This window comes from Gadus macrocephalus, chromosome 6, assembly GCF_031168955.1.
Source record: "Gadus macrocephalus chromosome 6, ASM3116895v1".
Classification (NCBI taxonomy): Eukaryota; Metazoa; Chordata; class Actinopteri; order Gadiformes; family Gadidae; genus Gadus; species Gadus macrocephalus.
This window is the reverse complement of record NC_082387.1, coordinates 4,329,134-4,345,932: the sequence shown is the minus strand read 5'-3', so window position 1 is coordinate 4,345,932 and position 16,799 is coordinate 4,329,134. Positions and strand designations below refer to the sequence as shown.

At 43.2% G+C, this 16,799-nt stretch overlaps 2 protein-coding genes and 2 long non-coding RNA genes across 8 annotated transcripts in view; 2 read left to right on the top strand and 2 right to left on the bottom strand.

Annotated features, from left to right (window-relative positions):
* Window positions 1-16,799, bottom strand: part of LOC132458772 (uncharacterized) — a 214,362-nt gene that overhangs the window by 164,913 nt on the left and 32,650 nt on the right. The gene's annotated exons all lie outside the window — the stretch shown is intronic.
* On the top strand, window positions 43-1,723 carry malsu1 (mitochondrial assembly of ribosomal large subunit 1). Of its 3 annotated transcripts, XM_060053034.1 has the most exons (5): window positions 43-150; window positions 371-458; window positions 681-844; window positions 946-1,027; window positions 1,124-1,723. In XM_060053034.1, the coding sequence occupies exons 1-5, from the start codon at window positions 58-60 to the stop codon at window positions 1,276-1,278; spliced, it is 582 nt and encodes a 193-aa protein (XP_059909017.1). In that variant the 5' UTR covers window positions 43-57; the 3' UTR covers window positions 1,279-1,723. The 3 variants fall into 3 exon arrangements, with proteins under 3 accessions (XP_059909017.1, XP_059909016.1, XP_059909018.1); XM_060053033.1 differs by having other exon boundaries at window positions 99-458; XM_060053035.1 differs by lacking the exon at window positions 371-458 and having other exon boundaries at window positions 102-150.
* LOC132458779 (uncharacterized) lies at window positions 1,445-4,744 on the bottom strand. The gene is made up of 2 exons (XR_009525955.1): window positions 4,250-4,744; window positions 1,445-3,745 (listed from the first exon to the last, which is right to left on the bottom strand). It is a non-coding gene; the product is annotated as an uncharacterized LOC132458779 (long non-coding RNA).
* The window catches only part of LOC132458726 (protein PALS2-like), a 70,075-nt gene continuing 58,914 nt past the window's right edge, over window positions 5,639-16,799 (top strand). The window contains exon 1 of one of the 3 annotated variants that reach the window (XM_060052996.1): window positions 5,639-5,791. The gene's annotated coding sequence lies outside the window, so the exon portion shown is untranslated. The remainder of the gene's footprint in view (window positions 5,792-16,799) is intronic. The other 2 variants (XR_009525930.1, XM_060052997.1) reach the window with 2 other exon arrangements.

Here is a 16,799-nt window from a genome sequence, read left to right as displayed (position 1 = left end):
TTATCACAACATCCTCACTAACTCAACAGGGGGCGTGCTTTTTCCTCGGAGTAGTTTATGCTCACCTATTTAACCAAAGAAGAAACAGGCAATGAGATCACGAAAATAAACGTAAAGGTCCTGCTCATCGACGAACGAGGACCTCGGAAGGTAAACCTAAGTCATGTTTACTCTTAACAGTTGCCGACAACTGTTAACTTCAGTGCTTGCTAAAGATGTTGCGGATGGATACCTGAAAGTAGCAAAGTATAGCTCTTTGACCCTCGGAGCGCGATATGGCACTAGGTTCAGTCACCGAAGTTGTGTTAAAAGGTCGATTAAACAATGTCACCTGCATGCTGCTGCTGCTGCTGGTCGTATGGTTCCAAAGAGACACTGCTCAGAGATGATGATTGAACCAAAGAGGAGAGGGCTTCAAGAGAAGAAGGAGGAGGACAATAGTCCTGCAGGCCACAGTAGTAAGTTTATTCAGTTCTGATTGATCTTAAACGGTGCATGGATGGATATCAGGCATTCCAAGGTATGATTAATCAAACCAGTATAGTTCACCCATTCCTGTTTAATAGAGTAGTGAAAAATACTGTCGCTGCTAAACTAATCAAAACATTATACCATCCAAACCTGAACAGCAACAACCATGATTCTTGTTAACCAATCGTTTGCCTTTACTGTTTTCACAGATTTCAATATCGATGTGATTGTATCTCTACTCCGTCAGGAAAACGCAGTGGACATCTGCGTCATCAAAATACCAGAAGAGCTCAATTATTCAGACTACTTTATAGTCGTTAGTGGTATTTCACCGAGACATCTGAGCGCAATGGCCCATTATGCTATTAAAGTGGTAACATTCATTTTGCTGAACTGCAGTATTCACACCTATACAGTTTGAATCTACCATTTGATCAATATATGCATAAAACATATTACATTTTTCTTTAAAAGCATAAATATATGAAGAGTGAGTGTGAGCCCCACGCTAAACTGGAGGGAAAGGAGGCTGAAGACTGGAAGTGCATTGACTTTGGTACGTAAAGGATCGTACATGTTTTGACCTTCAAAGCATAGCAAGTCATAAGTAAAGGATAACAGCTCTAATGAATATGTCCTGTGGTGTCCTCAGGTCGAATGGTTCTTCACCTCATGTTGCCGGAGACCAGGGAGGTTTATGAACTGGAGAAGCTGTGGAGCCTTCGCTCCTTTGATGAGCAGCTCAGGAGCCTGCCTGCTGAGACCCTACCAGAAGACTTTATTTATGGTTTAAAAGAGACCAAGTAAGGGCCATGGACTGAAATCAAAGGCACATGACTATACCTCAAATGGTTTGAACTTCGTAAAAGTGTGAATCAAAGTTTTAAGGTTTTATTATGTTGTGTATATTTTGAATATCTTATACCTGTGCATAGAGGAGCAATAAACATTTTTAATTTTAAAACCTCAAATGTTTTGTTATAATTGAGCCCCTTGATTAATTTATTCTAATAATTTTGTTCTGCTTACATTTACCTCAATTTATAATACATATATAATTTCAAGTTTGGTTCAACAATAAATGTACACATTCATTCGTATATTTGATATAAATTATATTGCATCAAATGCAAACATTATTGATATTGCTATCTATTGTGTATAATCATCACTACCTTAATACCCCTGCAACATTTTAGAATTTTTTAATGGCTCACATTTTTATTAATATCTTAATAAAGTAGCCTCCACACATTTTTCATTGCAATGACTGACTGCAATGAAGATTTACGGTTGGAAACTATGATACTTTGGCATTTAGTTGGGAGCTCTTCTCAGCAAAGAACATTACATAATACAGCATGCTAACTCTAACTTTTCTGGATGACATTGACCTAGTCTCAGTTCGATAGTAGAGGAGACTTTAGGCACCAGCCTCCTGTCAAACCTTGCCAACAGAGGTATATTGGCTCTTTAAACAAATATGTGCCATTACGGAACCATTTAATTAACATTACAGGACCAGGGGCTGCAGTTGCATTCTGTACTTGAAGATTGAGGGTTGGAGTTGGAGGGTTTTGTGTAATTCTTCGCTCACCTTATGTGTATGTCTTGTGAAATTACAATGAAATACAGTTTAGTTTGAGAATGAATAATGATATGAGACATAGCTTTGCACTGATTGGAGATTTACTCCATAGTCTTAAATTATGTATCTTTTATATCATATCTTGCACCTACAATTTTATGAACTGATCAGTGTTGACTGCAATACCGAAGAGCAAAAAATAGTAAACCTGTAGACCAATTGGAACAATTAAAGTTAATTCGTTTACCGGAGAACATGAATAAAAAGTGAATCACAATTCAATTCACTGTAAGGCAAGAGTCATGATACAATCTTATACAATTTCTGTTAAATATTCTAGGCTTCTTAAAGAGGCGTCAATTATGATGGCTTACTTTAATACAACTGTATAGTACCCTTCCCTTGTGAATAGCCTATATTATAATGCCGTTTGGCATTGAAAATGGTAGAAGCAGCCACCTCCGGCATATATAACTCTTATAACACTGAATCATATAGAACTCTTATAACACTAGGAATCATATAGAACTCATCTAACACTATGATAGCCTATATACAGATAAATACAAAAGATGTCAAAAACAACAGGGGTCTCATTTATAACCGTTGTGTACGCACAAAACGGGGCTGAAATTGGCGTTCGTGACTTTCCACGCCAAGGTTGTGATCTTATGTCCATGGTTGTGATCTATAAAAAAACACCTTGACGGGAGAATGTGCGCAGCCCGAGGCAAACTCTGACCCATGCGTACGCATGGTTTGGAGGAAAAGAAGAATTGGCGACACAGATGGTGTGGTGGTATAAATACAGAGGTGAACGTCGTGGTAATGCTGCACCATATAGGCCTAGCACTTCTGGCGGACCATGCAAATGGCAGGATTCGGAGAGAGAGGGTCTTTAGGGACCATAACGATTTATTGGTAGGCAACATTAAAATAGGTACCTTTATGTCAGTCCACTTATTTTTTAATTCTGGGACTGTGCGCTCCGTGCTACTGACAGAGTTCACTGCTGCAGCAACATGTTGTTGCCACTCAATCTGCTTTTTGTTGTTGTCGATCCCCGAACACAACTACTTTCCGGGCCTCCATCTCACCCACAAGTGTCTCCACTTCAACCTCCGTGAAATTTCGCTTTTTTGCTTTTCTCAGTCCTTCTGCCATTGTTTCCGAAAAGACATAATACTGAAGCAGACAAAATTGCCAAAATAGCAACGAAAATGAACAATATAATAGATATGCCTTATGGAAAAACCGAAGTTAAAGCAATTCTAAAAAAATAAGTGATTAAAAAGTGGCAGGAAAGACGGGATAGAGAAACCACAGAAATGATTATACTATACAAGATAATGTGTGTGCGCATGGTGTTAAAAGGAAAAATAGAAGGGAGGAAACAGTGATCACAAGAATGAGAATAGGACATGCAGGACTATTCTCACGACCACGGCCAGATGGCCTAGCGTGAGTGCACCCAAGAGTGCACTCACACTAGGCCATCTGGTCGTGGCCGTTGGCCGTTTTCACACCTAACCGTGCTCAACTGGCCCCATTGTTCTCTGGCCTGCAATCACACTAGGCCATCTGGCCATCGTAACTGAGCCTGGCCACGGTAGGCTCTTGTACATACGTCATCACGTCGTAACACGTCATCGCCAAGCGTCTTCTGCATGGACCATCAGTCTGCCGCTGTCACGTAAAAATTGTACCGGGGGCGAAAATTGTACCGGCCTACGTCATCTGAACATTCGCGAACTTTCATGCTCGTTCATTGCACTCCTTCATTGAGCGTGACAAGGCAGAACACTTATTTTACCATTAACATTTATTGGCGTTGCTAACTTTATATTTGTATTGTATTTAATTGTTTAATCGCATTTATGAATGTTCAAGAACCTTCCTACGTCATTTGACGCGATCGCCCGTTTCCCGGCAACAGACGATCGCGTCGTCTTTTGCTATTCGATTAAACAATTAAATACAATACAAATATAAAGTAAAAACAAGTGTTATCTAGCGATCCGTTATCTGTATTATGTTATTTCTTCTTTTGGAAACATGAGCCGAATGTTTTTTGCAACCTGCCCGGCAACAGACGATCGCGTCGTCTGTTACCAGGCAGGTTGTCAAGATGTAAACAACAGATGACGTAGGCCGGTACAATTTTCGCCCCCGGTACAATTTTAACGTGACACCGCCAGTCAGAGTTTTAACAACAATGGACAACAACACAGAGAACACCGTTCGCACTTGGACAGACACTCGACTTCTCTATGGGACCAACGTGAACCAACAGTTAAACTGCTTGACGCCATGTTTACCGTTTAATGGGAAAGAAGGCTCGTCGCCTTTATTATGTCCATGGTCGTCGCATGGACTATACGTCGTCCAGCTCAGGTTGCGTAGCCGTTCGTGTGCGCGTGTCGGCTCATTAGCATCTGTACCGTGGCTGCCCGTACCGTAGCAGCACACCTCTCCCAAGTGGCCAAGTTGGCCTGGCCTGGCCAGACTGGCCACACTCACACTGGCGGATTTGAGAACGGTGCACCTGAATATAACTTTATTTCTAATAGAGAAAAGTGGAACGGATCAGTGTGAATGTGGAAAAACAGAAATTGTATGTATTGATGGAGTGTGAGAGATACACCGAGGAGAGAATGAGGCTGGCTGATAAATTACAGAGATTAGGAAGAGTGTGGAGTCTGGGTGGCATACTGGGTAGTAAGCGAATATTTAAAAGAGACAGGATTATATAAAATAATTTAATATAGCCTACCCCCCCCCCCCCCTTATTAATTTATCTATCTATTTAAGATTATAGAAAATACAAATAAGATAGTGGTATACTCCGGTATAGTTGGTGGCGGTGTCACACTAAATTTGTACCGGCTGCCAAATTTGTACCGGGCACGTCATCCATACGTAATCCACTCCAAATCTGCCTGGCAACAGATGATCGCTTCGTCCGTTGCGTCGAATGACGTGAAAGGTTCACGAACATTCGTGAACCTTCTATCTAGCGATCCGTTATCTGTATTGTGCTATTTCGTCCTTGACCTGCTTTAAACACTCAGTTTACTTGCTAAATTTGATTAAACAATTAAATACAATACAAATATAAAGTAAAAACAAGTGTTATCTAGATCCGTTTTCTGTATTATGTTATTTCGTCTTTGGCAACATGAGCGCGAATGTTTTTTGAAACCCGCTTTAAACACTCAGTTTACTAGCTAAATTTGATCAAACAATTAAATACAATACAAATATAAAGTAAAAACAAGTGTTATCTAGCGATCCGTTAACTGTATTATGTTATTTCGTCTTTGGCAACATGAGCGCGAATGTTTTTTGAAACCTGCCCGGCAACGGACGACGCGATCATCTGCTGACAGGCAGGTTTGGAATGGATTACGTATGGATGACGCGCCCGGTACAAATTTGGCAGCCGGTACAAATTTAGTGTGACAGGTATGCACCAAAAAAGAAATGATGGACGCAAGTGCCGATAACCAAAAAGAAGAAGAAGAAGTTAACACGGTATTGAGTTGAACTGAAACACCGGGTCCGATAAGCTGGGGAATTTATCCATAGTAGACCCATAGTAGTTCTCTACTGGAGAGTCCCTACCACTTCGCATGCGATGAGCCCCGTCTGCTTGTTGTGGAGAGCCTGCAACATGTAGAAGAACAGGCATGACACTGTGAATGGAATACATTGAGACAGCACTATACTAAGGTAAAATATAACTCAAAAGGATACATTAATTGAACACAAGGTATGGATGGTTGGTGTGTGTTGCTGTAGCTCGGTTAGCTATGCTACCATTAGCCTTACCGATCCAATAGCGTGTCCAATGAATGAATGGCTAGCCAGCTAACTGCAGTCAACACATTCTAATACGACTAATCAGACAAGGTCAATCTACGTATAGCTTGGTTTATATTATAAGTCAGTACTAGGAGCCGAATTAATAACGTTACATTGTTGGATTATTTATTCTCAAAGCGTATATCCCACTGGCAAACATTGTTGACGCCTGACATGAGAAGCTAATTCAACCAGCCAATGTGTCCGACTATACCACTAGCTTACCTTCACATAAACATACACCATACGGATCATCAATATCACTAGAAACAGGTCGACAGGCAGTGGTCAATAGACGGTTAGTATTAGGTCGGCTGGTTAAGGCGAGCATCGGATAACCCTGTAGATGTTAGGACTATACTATAACCCTGTAGAATATACAGGGTTATAGTATAGTCCCAACACCTACAGTGTAGATTTTAGGACTATTCTATAACTCTGTAGACGTTAGGGCTATACTATAACCCTGCAGATGTTAGGACTATACTATAACCCTGTAGCCTAGATGTTAGGACTATACTATAACCCCTTCACCCTGTAGATGTTAGGACTATGAACCCTGTAGCCTGTAGATGTTATGACTCTCCTATAACCCTGTAGCCTGTAGATGTTAGGACTATACTATAACCTGCAGCCTGTAGAAGTTGGGACCTTACTATAACCCTGTAGCCTGTAGATGTTAGGACTATACTATTACCCTGTAGCCTGAAGATGTTAGGTCTACACTATAACCCTGTAGCAGGGATGTACGCTTACTTTTTAAAGTGGTAGCACTGGTGCTAGCAAGCAAAAAAAAAAAAAAAAAAAAATGTTGGTAGCACACATACTATAGTCAAAAATATAATCGTTTAGTATTTCAACATTTTACACCTCTGAAATAAACTGTGGCCACTCCTTGTAGTTAGGCCTCCTGGACCGTTTAGAGGAGAGCCACTGCATTGCGGAGGTCGAAGGATCAAAACTCTCCAATGAACTTCCCTCTGTGCTGATCCTTATCGGGTCTTCTGTCGTGGAGACGTGGAGACTGCTTCGAACAGAATTTTTTATTCTGTTCTGTGCAGAGAATCCTCGCTCACATTGAGCAGAAGAAATTGGCAGCAGCAGCATGATCTCCACTAGGTGCAGGATGTTCTAGAAAAACAAACTATTTTTGAATAAGGTTGAAAAATGTATATATTTTTCAAGATATTCTACAGTGATGTTGATAGGTTTTCAATGTAGTGAGTCCCCGGGACCCACAGGTGGCGAGTTGGGTGGGTCCCTGAGAAATTCAATGGGTCCCGACTCCCCAGTTTAAAAAATGTGTTTCTTTTTTATTATTATTCTATTTCTTAAATTAAATGTATATAAATGAACGTATATGGAGGCAGAAGTAGGTACAGGCAATGTTGAGGTACTCTCTCTAGGCTGCTCAGAGTCAGGGAGGAGTGCAGAGGTAGTGGGGACAGAAAATGCAGCTGCAATAGTTTGCTGACCTGCAATAGGTTTCATCTTTTTCTTTGGTGGCATTTTTGCGTTCTCTCTTCTCTGCCTGTTTCTCGAGAAAAACGGGATCTCGTTGGAAGCGCGATGTATGCGCAGGCGCCGTTTGGGCATAACAATATGGCGGCTGCCGTTCAATGTAGTTTTCATCACCACCACCGGATTATGTTTCATTTATTTCATTACAGCACGTCCCCTAAATGTTACAACATAATCGACACGAATGAGCACAGCATCGAGCAGTGGAAACGTGGGTTTATTTACTATGAAGTTCGTATTTTTAATTGTTGAAATGAAATCAGCGGTGACGAGCTACTTGTTTTGGTAGCGGCTAAATTAGCATGTCGCGATACTTTGTACAGGGGATCACGTCTGCGCCGAGTAGATGCGCAGAGGGTTGAATCAGCGCTTGTCCGGTCTGCTCACAAGAAGGTTTCTTTGGCCAGTTACTGTGATTAAACACGAGTTGTTTAATGTTCACAATGTATCGTTTTTCATGGGGAAAATTAGATGCGTCCCCGGGACGCATGGATAGTGAGTTTAGTGCGTCCTTTCAGATTGTAATGCGTCAGGGCGCGTACCTAGCAACATCACTGTTCTACATATATTAATGACATACTTCAAAGTCATGATTATATGGCTCTTTGGTAAGGAGTGTCTGCCACAGGGCTAGGTAACTTTTGTCACTGAAGGTGTTGGCAACAATGACCTTCAGTGCCTGCCACTCATCCTGGACTTTGTTGAAGTCGCAACCTCCCCTACAGGAAATGATAAGAAAGAGGTTCAGCTGCTTCTGCTACAGAAATCCAGAAGAAAATTAAATAAGAAGAAGAGGCGAGCATGTGCATAAAGGCTGCCCCCCGAACCACTAACACCACAAACAAACAGTCAGTCAACAGTCTCAATAAATAATGGCTTTACTCCTGCTGACAGCAGTTGAGCTACAATAGCTCCAGAAGCATCCTTGGTGTTTTTATTGGTCAATGAAAGATCAGCAATTTTGACTGAGGAGGTAGCCACATCGCCAAAACACAAATCACTATCATCATCACAAGACATTGACACATTTCTGGCCTCTGAGGTCTGTCCCTCAGTCAGAGTTCCCGTTGTCCGGTAATTACCGGTAGTTGACCGGAAAAAAAGGACCGAAAATTCTAAATGTCTCCGGTCAGGATGACTGATTGGAAATAAGGCCCCGTTCACACGGAGCCGAAACGGGCGAAAACAATCCGGTTTCGTTTTATGCGGAATATTCAAGGCGCTGGTTATCCACAGAAAAAAGTGGAGCGCATCAACCCTGCGCCGCTGCGCGCATACAGCATGCGCGCTGTATACAAACATTCAGTCACGAGGAAATTCAACCTTGTAAATTGAGCAGGAATACTTTTGAATGTGTTCATTTGAATTGTGTTTAAATATGCTACAGTAGTCATTTGTTTAGCCAATTCATGTAAAACAATTAGGGTTTTGATTGTAGCGTAGCCTGTGTGATAAAATAAATAAGTTGTTACATTTCGTGCACTCGCTCAAATTGATCACTATAGACTACCGTAGGTTTATGAACTAAACGGCGGCAAGCTAGCGAAAGCCGGCGGCAAGCTTTGCGGAGTACCGGTATTTAACAACCATGGCGAATCAAAATATGATCACACACTTCTTCTTTTTTATATAGCCTCCCTATACATTTTTTTAAGTGCAATAAACACGGACAATATCTGACCGATTTTTTTCCAATTTGACCGGTAAAAGGAAACCTTCCCGGTCACATGACCGGCACCAATTTCTTCTAGCGCAAACATTGCCCTCGGTGATACTTTGAACTGAACTTTGTCCACTGTGAACGCGATTTAAATGTTTTATAAACCCTGAAAACGACCCAAACTCAAGAGAACAACCATTCTGGCCACATTTAAGGGAGAGAGTTTTCCCAGGCAATAATAATAATAATAATAATAATACATTTTATTTATAATGCACTTTATATTCAAGAATCTCAAAGTGCTTCAGAGAAAAAAATAACTATTAAAAGTTTTTTAATAGTTTTAAAAAACTTTTTTAGCTAACTTTTTAAACTTTTTGAGCATTTAGCTAAAGAAAGTTTAGCTAAATGCTCTTTTAAAGAGATGGGTTTTGAGGTTCCGTTTAAAAAGAGCTGTAGTCTGTGGAGCCCTCAGGTGGTCAGGGAGGGCGTTCCATAGTCTAGGGCAGTGGTTCCCAAACTTTTTGTGCCCAAGGCACACCAAAGGACAAATAAAAATTTCAAGGCACACCTATTGTGCAAAATAGCCTTATAACACGTGTTATCACTAATATCATTTGTTTATCTGTTAAGTTTATAATTATTTACTAATGCCAAATAAGATGTGACAAAGACAAGACTACTCATGAAATATTTATTAACAAAATACTTCACAAAAATATTTAAACTTTATCAAATTGGGGTTAATCAAACACACCCATTTCAACCAGACAGGTGAGGCAAAGGAAACAGAAATTCATCAGAGAACTGTCCATGAGAAAGCTGCATGGTCCTGAATCTGACCCACAAATTATAACTAACATTTTGAATCAGGCTTTTTTTGTAAATATTCTGCCTACTAACAAATCAGTGGGACACATGTGCCTGTCGGGGCGCACCGATTTTTTTAATCCTTGGTGGCACGGAGGACAGGGCCACTCGCAAGTCCTGCTCAACAGAGAGCCGTGACCTGAGGCGTGTTTCAGGTAGCTGGTTTTGAGGCAACCCAGAGTTTGTTCGCTCCGAGTTAGTGGAAACTCTGGGTTTTCCGTTTCAGGTAGCAGGTTCAGCGCAACCGAGAGTTAGTTGCTGCGGCAACATACGCCGTGGACCTAACTTGCTCGGGAGGTGGTTAGACCTACTCTGAGTTTGTTGTCTATAAGGCTGAAGGCAGCTCTCCGACAGAAGGAAGTGTTAGAAATGGCATGTCCTTTTCTACGAGAGCCTGTGGATGTAGAGGCTGCGATCCTCAGAAGGAATCTCCGTGAGGAACGATTATTAAGAACCCGGTTGGATATACTTTCTTTTCCTGATAATTTTCTTCACGAGCGCTATCGTTTTTTAGCGCAATCTATCATTTATTTAGTCCACCTTCTCAGTCCCCATGTTAACTGTCAAACTCACCGGGGGCATGCTTTAAGTTTAAGTTGTTTTTTTTTACGCAATTAACACATATGCAGAATGATCCGCCCCGTGCTTCCCGCCCGCTCTGTACTACATTCACTTTAACGTTGTGGCTTTCCCATGATCAGAGTAGCTGACTAACCACGGACCTATAACTGCTGCAAGTCAAGAAACTAATTTTAAGAATGCAAGGCAGAAAAGACCCTGGTACTGCTTTTAACCAGATCTTCTCTACATGCACATGCTCCACATAATCGTCTGCATTGTTCACTGAAGTAAAACCCTTTGAGTAAACTGTTCAACAAAATAACTTTTCCCACCACAGCCCGTGTTCTAATAAATACAATCTACTTTTTATGAGGATTTCTTTATTTCCTGAAAGCACAAAAAAAGTCATTCATATCGGGTATGTTTTTAGAGCAGGGAACAGTATCCCAGTTTGCACCTCACTCACCTTTAACTTATGTTCCAAAATTTGGATCTCCAAAGCATCCTTTTGCATATTTTGAATTGTTACAATTGCATGGAGGTTGGTGAGGGCATCTGGTTCAAGTAGGGCGATGACGCCATGGAAGAAGATGATTAGACAGTGAAATTATTACTTGAGCGCAGAATATTGCCCCATCCAATTTGCAACATGCTGGGTTGCGTGTACATATTTAATTATTTTGAATAACCAACCTCTTATAAAGGCACTTCTATCCTGGGGGGTGGGGGGGGGGGGGGATCAGAGGAGCTCTCCCCAGGGATGCCCTCAGCCACAGGACGCATACTCTGTTGTCTGAGGGCCATCTCCTCAGCCTCTGTGAGGCCTGCAGAGGTGGCCTCTGCTTTTTTTTTCGATTTGCTAACATGGAGGAAAATGTTACCCTAATATTCAGTAAGCGCTATTTTGAAGACAATATATATATATATATATATATATATATATATATATATATATATATATATATAGGCAGTGTTGGGGGTGGCTGGGAAATGTACTACTTACATTTACTGCTTAAATATAGGCCCATCACATGTTGAATATAGCTGTTAAATTAGGTACAGCAGGCAAAACCGCACAATTGATTTGATTTCAATTCAACATTAGTTTACCTGTTTGAACTATATTTTTGTACTTCATCTTCATTTGCTGCCAAGTCCTCTTGGGGCAACTCGGGGTTGCGTAAATTGACACACACACACACACACACATACACACCATTTACATATTGAATAAGTGGAAGATATTAAACTTTCCTCTTATTTTTTTTTATTTTACTAATTTATTTTACTCACGCATTGACTTGTTCAGCTATTTCAGGCCAAGCTCTCTCTGGGTAACTGCTCGGCATACGCGTTCATTAGAATTTCCAATTCCGTGGGAGAAAGTAAGTGGATCTACGCTTTTGGTCCATGTTTGATCATGTTATCAGAGATCCATTGATGATGGCTCTTTAGAGTCAACAGGCACGCCCTCAACCCAGAGTGAACATACTCAGAGTTGATTAACCCAACGCTGATCACCTGTTCTGAAACCGAAAACACAGAGTTTCTTTTCAACCCTGAACTCTGAGTCAACCAACTCAGAGCGCAGGATTAAACTCAGAGTATGTTAAACCAGCTACCTGAAACAGGCCTCCGGTCTTGTTCTTCATGTAAACAAGAGTGGAGAACGCCAACTCACACAGGTAGGTGGTGGGGAAATGAAGAAGTTGGTCGATAGCGTGGTGGGAGATGGTTGGATATTCTGATGCACAAACCAAACTGATCGAGTGTGAGCTCACTAAATTTCAGTTTCAGCGTGCGGTCCGCACGGAGCTCTGCGCTCTCCTCTCTCTCCTTCATAGTGAGCTTCTCGTTTGAGGACTCGGACTCCTGGTTGAATGGGTCTCGGATCCAGTCATTGTCCTCGATGTCCGCCACACATGGAAAATAGAGCTCAAACCTCTCTTTTAAGGTCTGAAGGTGTTCGGCATATATAGTGCGCTCACTCAAATTAAATTCCCACCTGCGCAACTGCGCGAACAGCGAAATGTGGGATCCTCTTTGAGGATTTTTTAAATAGTTTTTAGATAAAGAGTTTGCCTCTGTATTATGGAATGAATGCATTCAAAGTAGTATATATTAAATTAAAATAATTATTTTTGTATAGTTGTATACTATATTGCAGTAGGCTATGGGTGTCACAAAATCCCACGGCACACTTGGACTTGCCTCACGGCACACCAGTGTGCCGCGGCCCACAGTTTGGGAACCACTGGTCTAGGGGCAGCAGCAGAAAAGGTCACCCGATCACCCATGGTGCACAGCTTCGTATGTCGGGTTTGGAGGGTGTGAGTGGATCCTGAACGGAGTGTACGTGAGGTTGTCGGGGGGGGGGGTGAGGAGTTCCTGAAGGTAGAGGGGGGCAAGTCCGTGAAGGCACTGGTGGGTGAGGAGGGAGACCTTGTACTCAATTCTGAGTGGGACAGGGAGCCAGTGCAGTGATTTCAGGATGGGGGTGATGTGGTCATGCTTGCGCACCCTCATCAGGACCCTGGCAGCACTGTTTTGAATGTATTGGAGCCTCTGGATGCTCTTGCCAGGGGTCCCAATGAGGAGTGCATTGCAGTAGTCCAACCCGGAGGAGACAAAGGCATGGACGAGCTCCTCTGCATCAGCCAGGGTGAGTGATTGACGGAGTTTGGCGATGTTCCTGAGGTGGTATAATGCTGTCTTACAGAGGTGTTTGATGTGGGTGTCAAAATTAAGTTGTGGGTCAATTTTAACACAGAGGTTGGTGACGGATGTGGAAAGGGGGATGTTTTGGCCAGAGAAGGTGATATTGGTGATGGTGGGGGAGCGGAGCTGATGTGGCGTGCCAACAAGGATGGCTTCCGTTTTATGGCTGTTAAGTTGTAGGAAGTTGAGCTTCATCCACGCCTCTATCTCCTCCAGGCAGGTGGTCAGTGTGGATGTTGGCAGAGGGGCAGAAGAAGTGGGGGTTGTCCTGATGTAGAGCTGTGTATCATCAGCATAGCAGTGGTAAGATAAGCCATGCCTGCTAATGACACTACCCAGGGGGAGCATGTACAGTGAGAACAGTGTGGGGCCCAACACCGAGCCCTGGGGGACACCGCAGGTGACGTTGTTGGTGTGTGATTTTGCTTTGCCCAGGGCAACGTGCTCAGTTCTGTCAGTGAGGTACGAGGTGAACCAGTTCTTTACATTTCCTGATAGTCCAATGGTGTATTGCAGGCGGTGAAGGAGAATATTGTGGTCAACCGTATCAAAAGCAGCTGTTAAGTCCAGGAGGATGAGGAGAGATGGGGAGCCGGTGTCTGCTGCCATCAGGAGGTCATTCCTGACCCTGACCAAGGCTGTTTCTGTACTGTGGCCATAGTGGAAACCAGACTGGAATTTTTCAAACAAGTGATGTTGTATGAGGTGATCCTGGAGTTGTGCTGCAACTGTTTTTTCCAGAACTTTTGACAGAAATGGGAGATTTGAGATGGGCCTGTAGAGGACTTCTGGATCAAGGGTAGGTTTTTTTAATGTTGGTCTGATGACAGCAGTTTTTAATGCAGATGGGATATGGCCGGCCAGGAGGGAGTGGTTAATGATATTGGTGATGAGTGGAGAGACAGCAGAGATGTTGGCCTTCAGCAGAGCTGTAGGGAAGGGGTCTAGTGCACAGGTGGATCGGATGGCTTCATTTTCCTGATGACGTCCTCCACCTCTTCCTTTGTGATGCTGGAGAAGGAGCAGAGGGTCTGGACAGAGTCAATCGGTGGGTCAGCAGTTGGAAGGGGCAGGACAGTAGTGGTGGAGAGGTGTGAGCGGATGTTATTCACTTTTTGTTTAAAAAAGTTGATGTGCATGTTGCACCTCTCCGTGGTGACATCAGATTGGGATGGTAAAGGGGGTTTGAGAAGGTGATTGATAGTTGAAAAGAGCTGTTTGGAGTTACCAGGGCTATTGTTGATTATTGTGGAATAGAACCTGGACCCTGCATTATTCAGGGCTTCAGCATATACCCTCCTGTGTTCCCTGTATGCCTGTTTGTAAACGGTCAGACCAGAGGCCTTGAGTCGCCGCTCAAGGACACGCCCAGCCGCCTTCATTGTACGTAGTTCACTGGTGTACCAGGGTGCGGAGCGCGAGAAGGAGACTGACCTCGATGTTAAGGGGGCGTGGAGATCCAGGAGACTGCTCAGGGACTGGTTGTATAAGTCCACTGAGTCAGCAACAGAGAGGGAGTCAGTTGAGCCAGAGGAGAGATGTTGAAGGTCCAGGGCCAGGGCATCCATGTTGATATTTTTCAAATTCCTGAAGTGGATCTGCCGCTTTGGTTTGGTGTGGGAGGAAGGAAAAGGGAGCTCCATTGACACAACACTGTGTTCCGAGACGCCAAGATCATAGACCTGTAGGTTGCTGATGGGGGCGGAGTTTGAGATGACCAGGTAAATTGTGTGTCCTCTGGAGTGTGTGGGGGCATCAACATGTTGTTGTAGGTTGAGGGAGTCTAGCAGCTGAAGAAAATCAGCAGCGGGCTGGCATGAGGGGGTGTCAAGAATATTTAAATCACCCAGAATGATGGTATTGGCAGAGGTAGTACAGAGTGTTGTGAGGAGATCAGACATTTCCGGGATGAAAGCAGAGTTGGGTTTTGGGGGCCTGTATATGAGTAGAACAGTCATGGGATGGGGGGGGCTTGCATGTGAATGCAAGACATTCACAGGAGGAAGTTGTAGGCAGCACCATGGGGGACAACTCCAGGTCCTGTTTGTGGATGACAGCTAGGCCACTACCGCGTCCAGTTCTGCGGGCTGCCTCCAAGTAACTGTAGCCTGGGGGACAGGCTTCGTTTAGGGCAGAGTAAACCTCTGGCTGGTGCCAGGTTTCTGTTAGACACATGAAGTCAAGTCCTTTTTCCCTGATATGCTCTTCAATCAAGCTGGATTTATTATTCAAGGATTGAGTGTTGAAAAGTTCAAATTTGACCAGTGAGGGTTATTCTCTGTACAGGTCGCAGAGCCTTAAAATCCACTCCGCGCAGGTTGGAATCCACTCCATGTAATCTATCCAGCCGGGAGTGCGGGGATCTCGCGATGTTGCGTCTTTTGCCCTCAGCCGCCTCAGCGGACCTGATGGATGTGATGAAGCCGGCAGGCTGACCATAAATAAAGTTTCTCCCTGAGCCTCTGTGGATATATCGAGGTCTACGCAATAGTCCTAGCTGCTTAATGGTGGAAATACAGGGTGGGATGGAGCGATTGTTGTACTTCAGCAGCTGTGGGGCGAAGTACGTCAACATCGAACCAGCCAGAGTGATGTTTGCCTGTTAGCAGCTAGGTACGGACCCGAAGCATCTGGGGAAGAGCTGGGAGGCAGTGCAGAAAATCCACGAGACAGTAGAGACAGCTTAGCAGGTTGACCAGGGCATATTCCTCACCAGGTCACCGAAAAAAAACGCCAGCAGTGACAAGGAAAATGTCACATCGGCTACTTGTTTTTAGCCGTTGTTTTTAGCCGTTGCTAGGGACGCCAAAATAGCAAGTGAGCTACACGGCTCTTCACAATAACACTGGAACAACTAAAGACAGTCCATAAGCTTGCTTTTCGTCGCTGATGTCGCTGATGTAGCTAGCAGGGAACCAAGTAGAGATTATATGTCCACAAAAAAAACACTTTTTAAAATAAAATTGGCCAAAATTGGCCCAAAGATTGCTTGGAGAAGCGGCGAACAGACAGCGCCAGCGTCCTCTCCGTTTGTTGCCTGCAATAAACCATGAACACTCTTCGAGAGTCTAACAAGAAGATTCACCCAACCAAAACATTCACTACAAGGAAAACACACATTAGTAGAGCTCAACAGCTAATTTAGTGGAGCAATCTTGCTCCGAGTTCAGCAACCCGAGGAGTCTCTAACCTCTCCTATGTCTGGTTCTAAAATTGTGGTCTGAATGAAAGTGTACATTTTGTACAGCGCATTGTTGCAGGATGTGCCAAATACAAAGTGAGCTTTGAAAAGTTCATCAAATGCTCCAACAGCACTCACAGCCTGACAAGCTATGGCTTGCTTGTCCAGTATGATGTAGTAGCCATGGATGTGACTTTTCTCGGTACCAGTGGCAAGAAGATAGGGCTGTCTTTTCTCTTCGATGGAATCAAGGTGCTGTTGTATGCCGGTTCCTGTCTGTCGATGACACAAAAACAGAACAAAAAATATAATTTCAATTTCGAGTCAATCTGGTTATTTTAATTGATTGATGAGCAGGCCAGCCT

Coding starts and splice junctions, on each gene's coding strand:
- malsu1 (XM_060053033.1), top strand. CDS start 164: ATGTTTACTCTTAACAGTTGCCGACAACTGTTAACTTCAGTGCTTGCT. Junction 459..680: donor TAGTCCTGCAGGCCACAGTA/GTAAGTTTATTC, acceptor CTGTTTTCACAG/ATTTCAATATCGATGTGATT. Junction 845..945: donor CCCATTATGCTATTAAAGTG/GTAACATTCATT, acceptor TTTCTTTAAAAG/CATAAATATATGAAGAGTGA.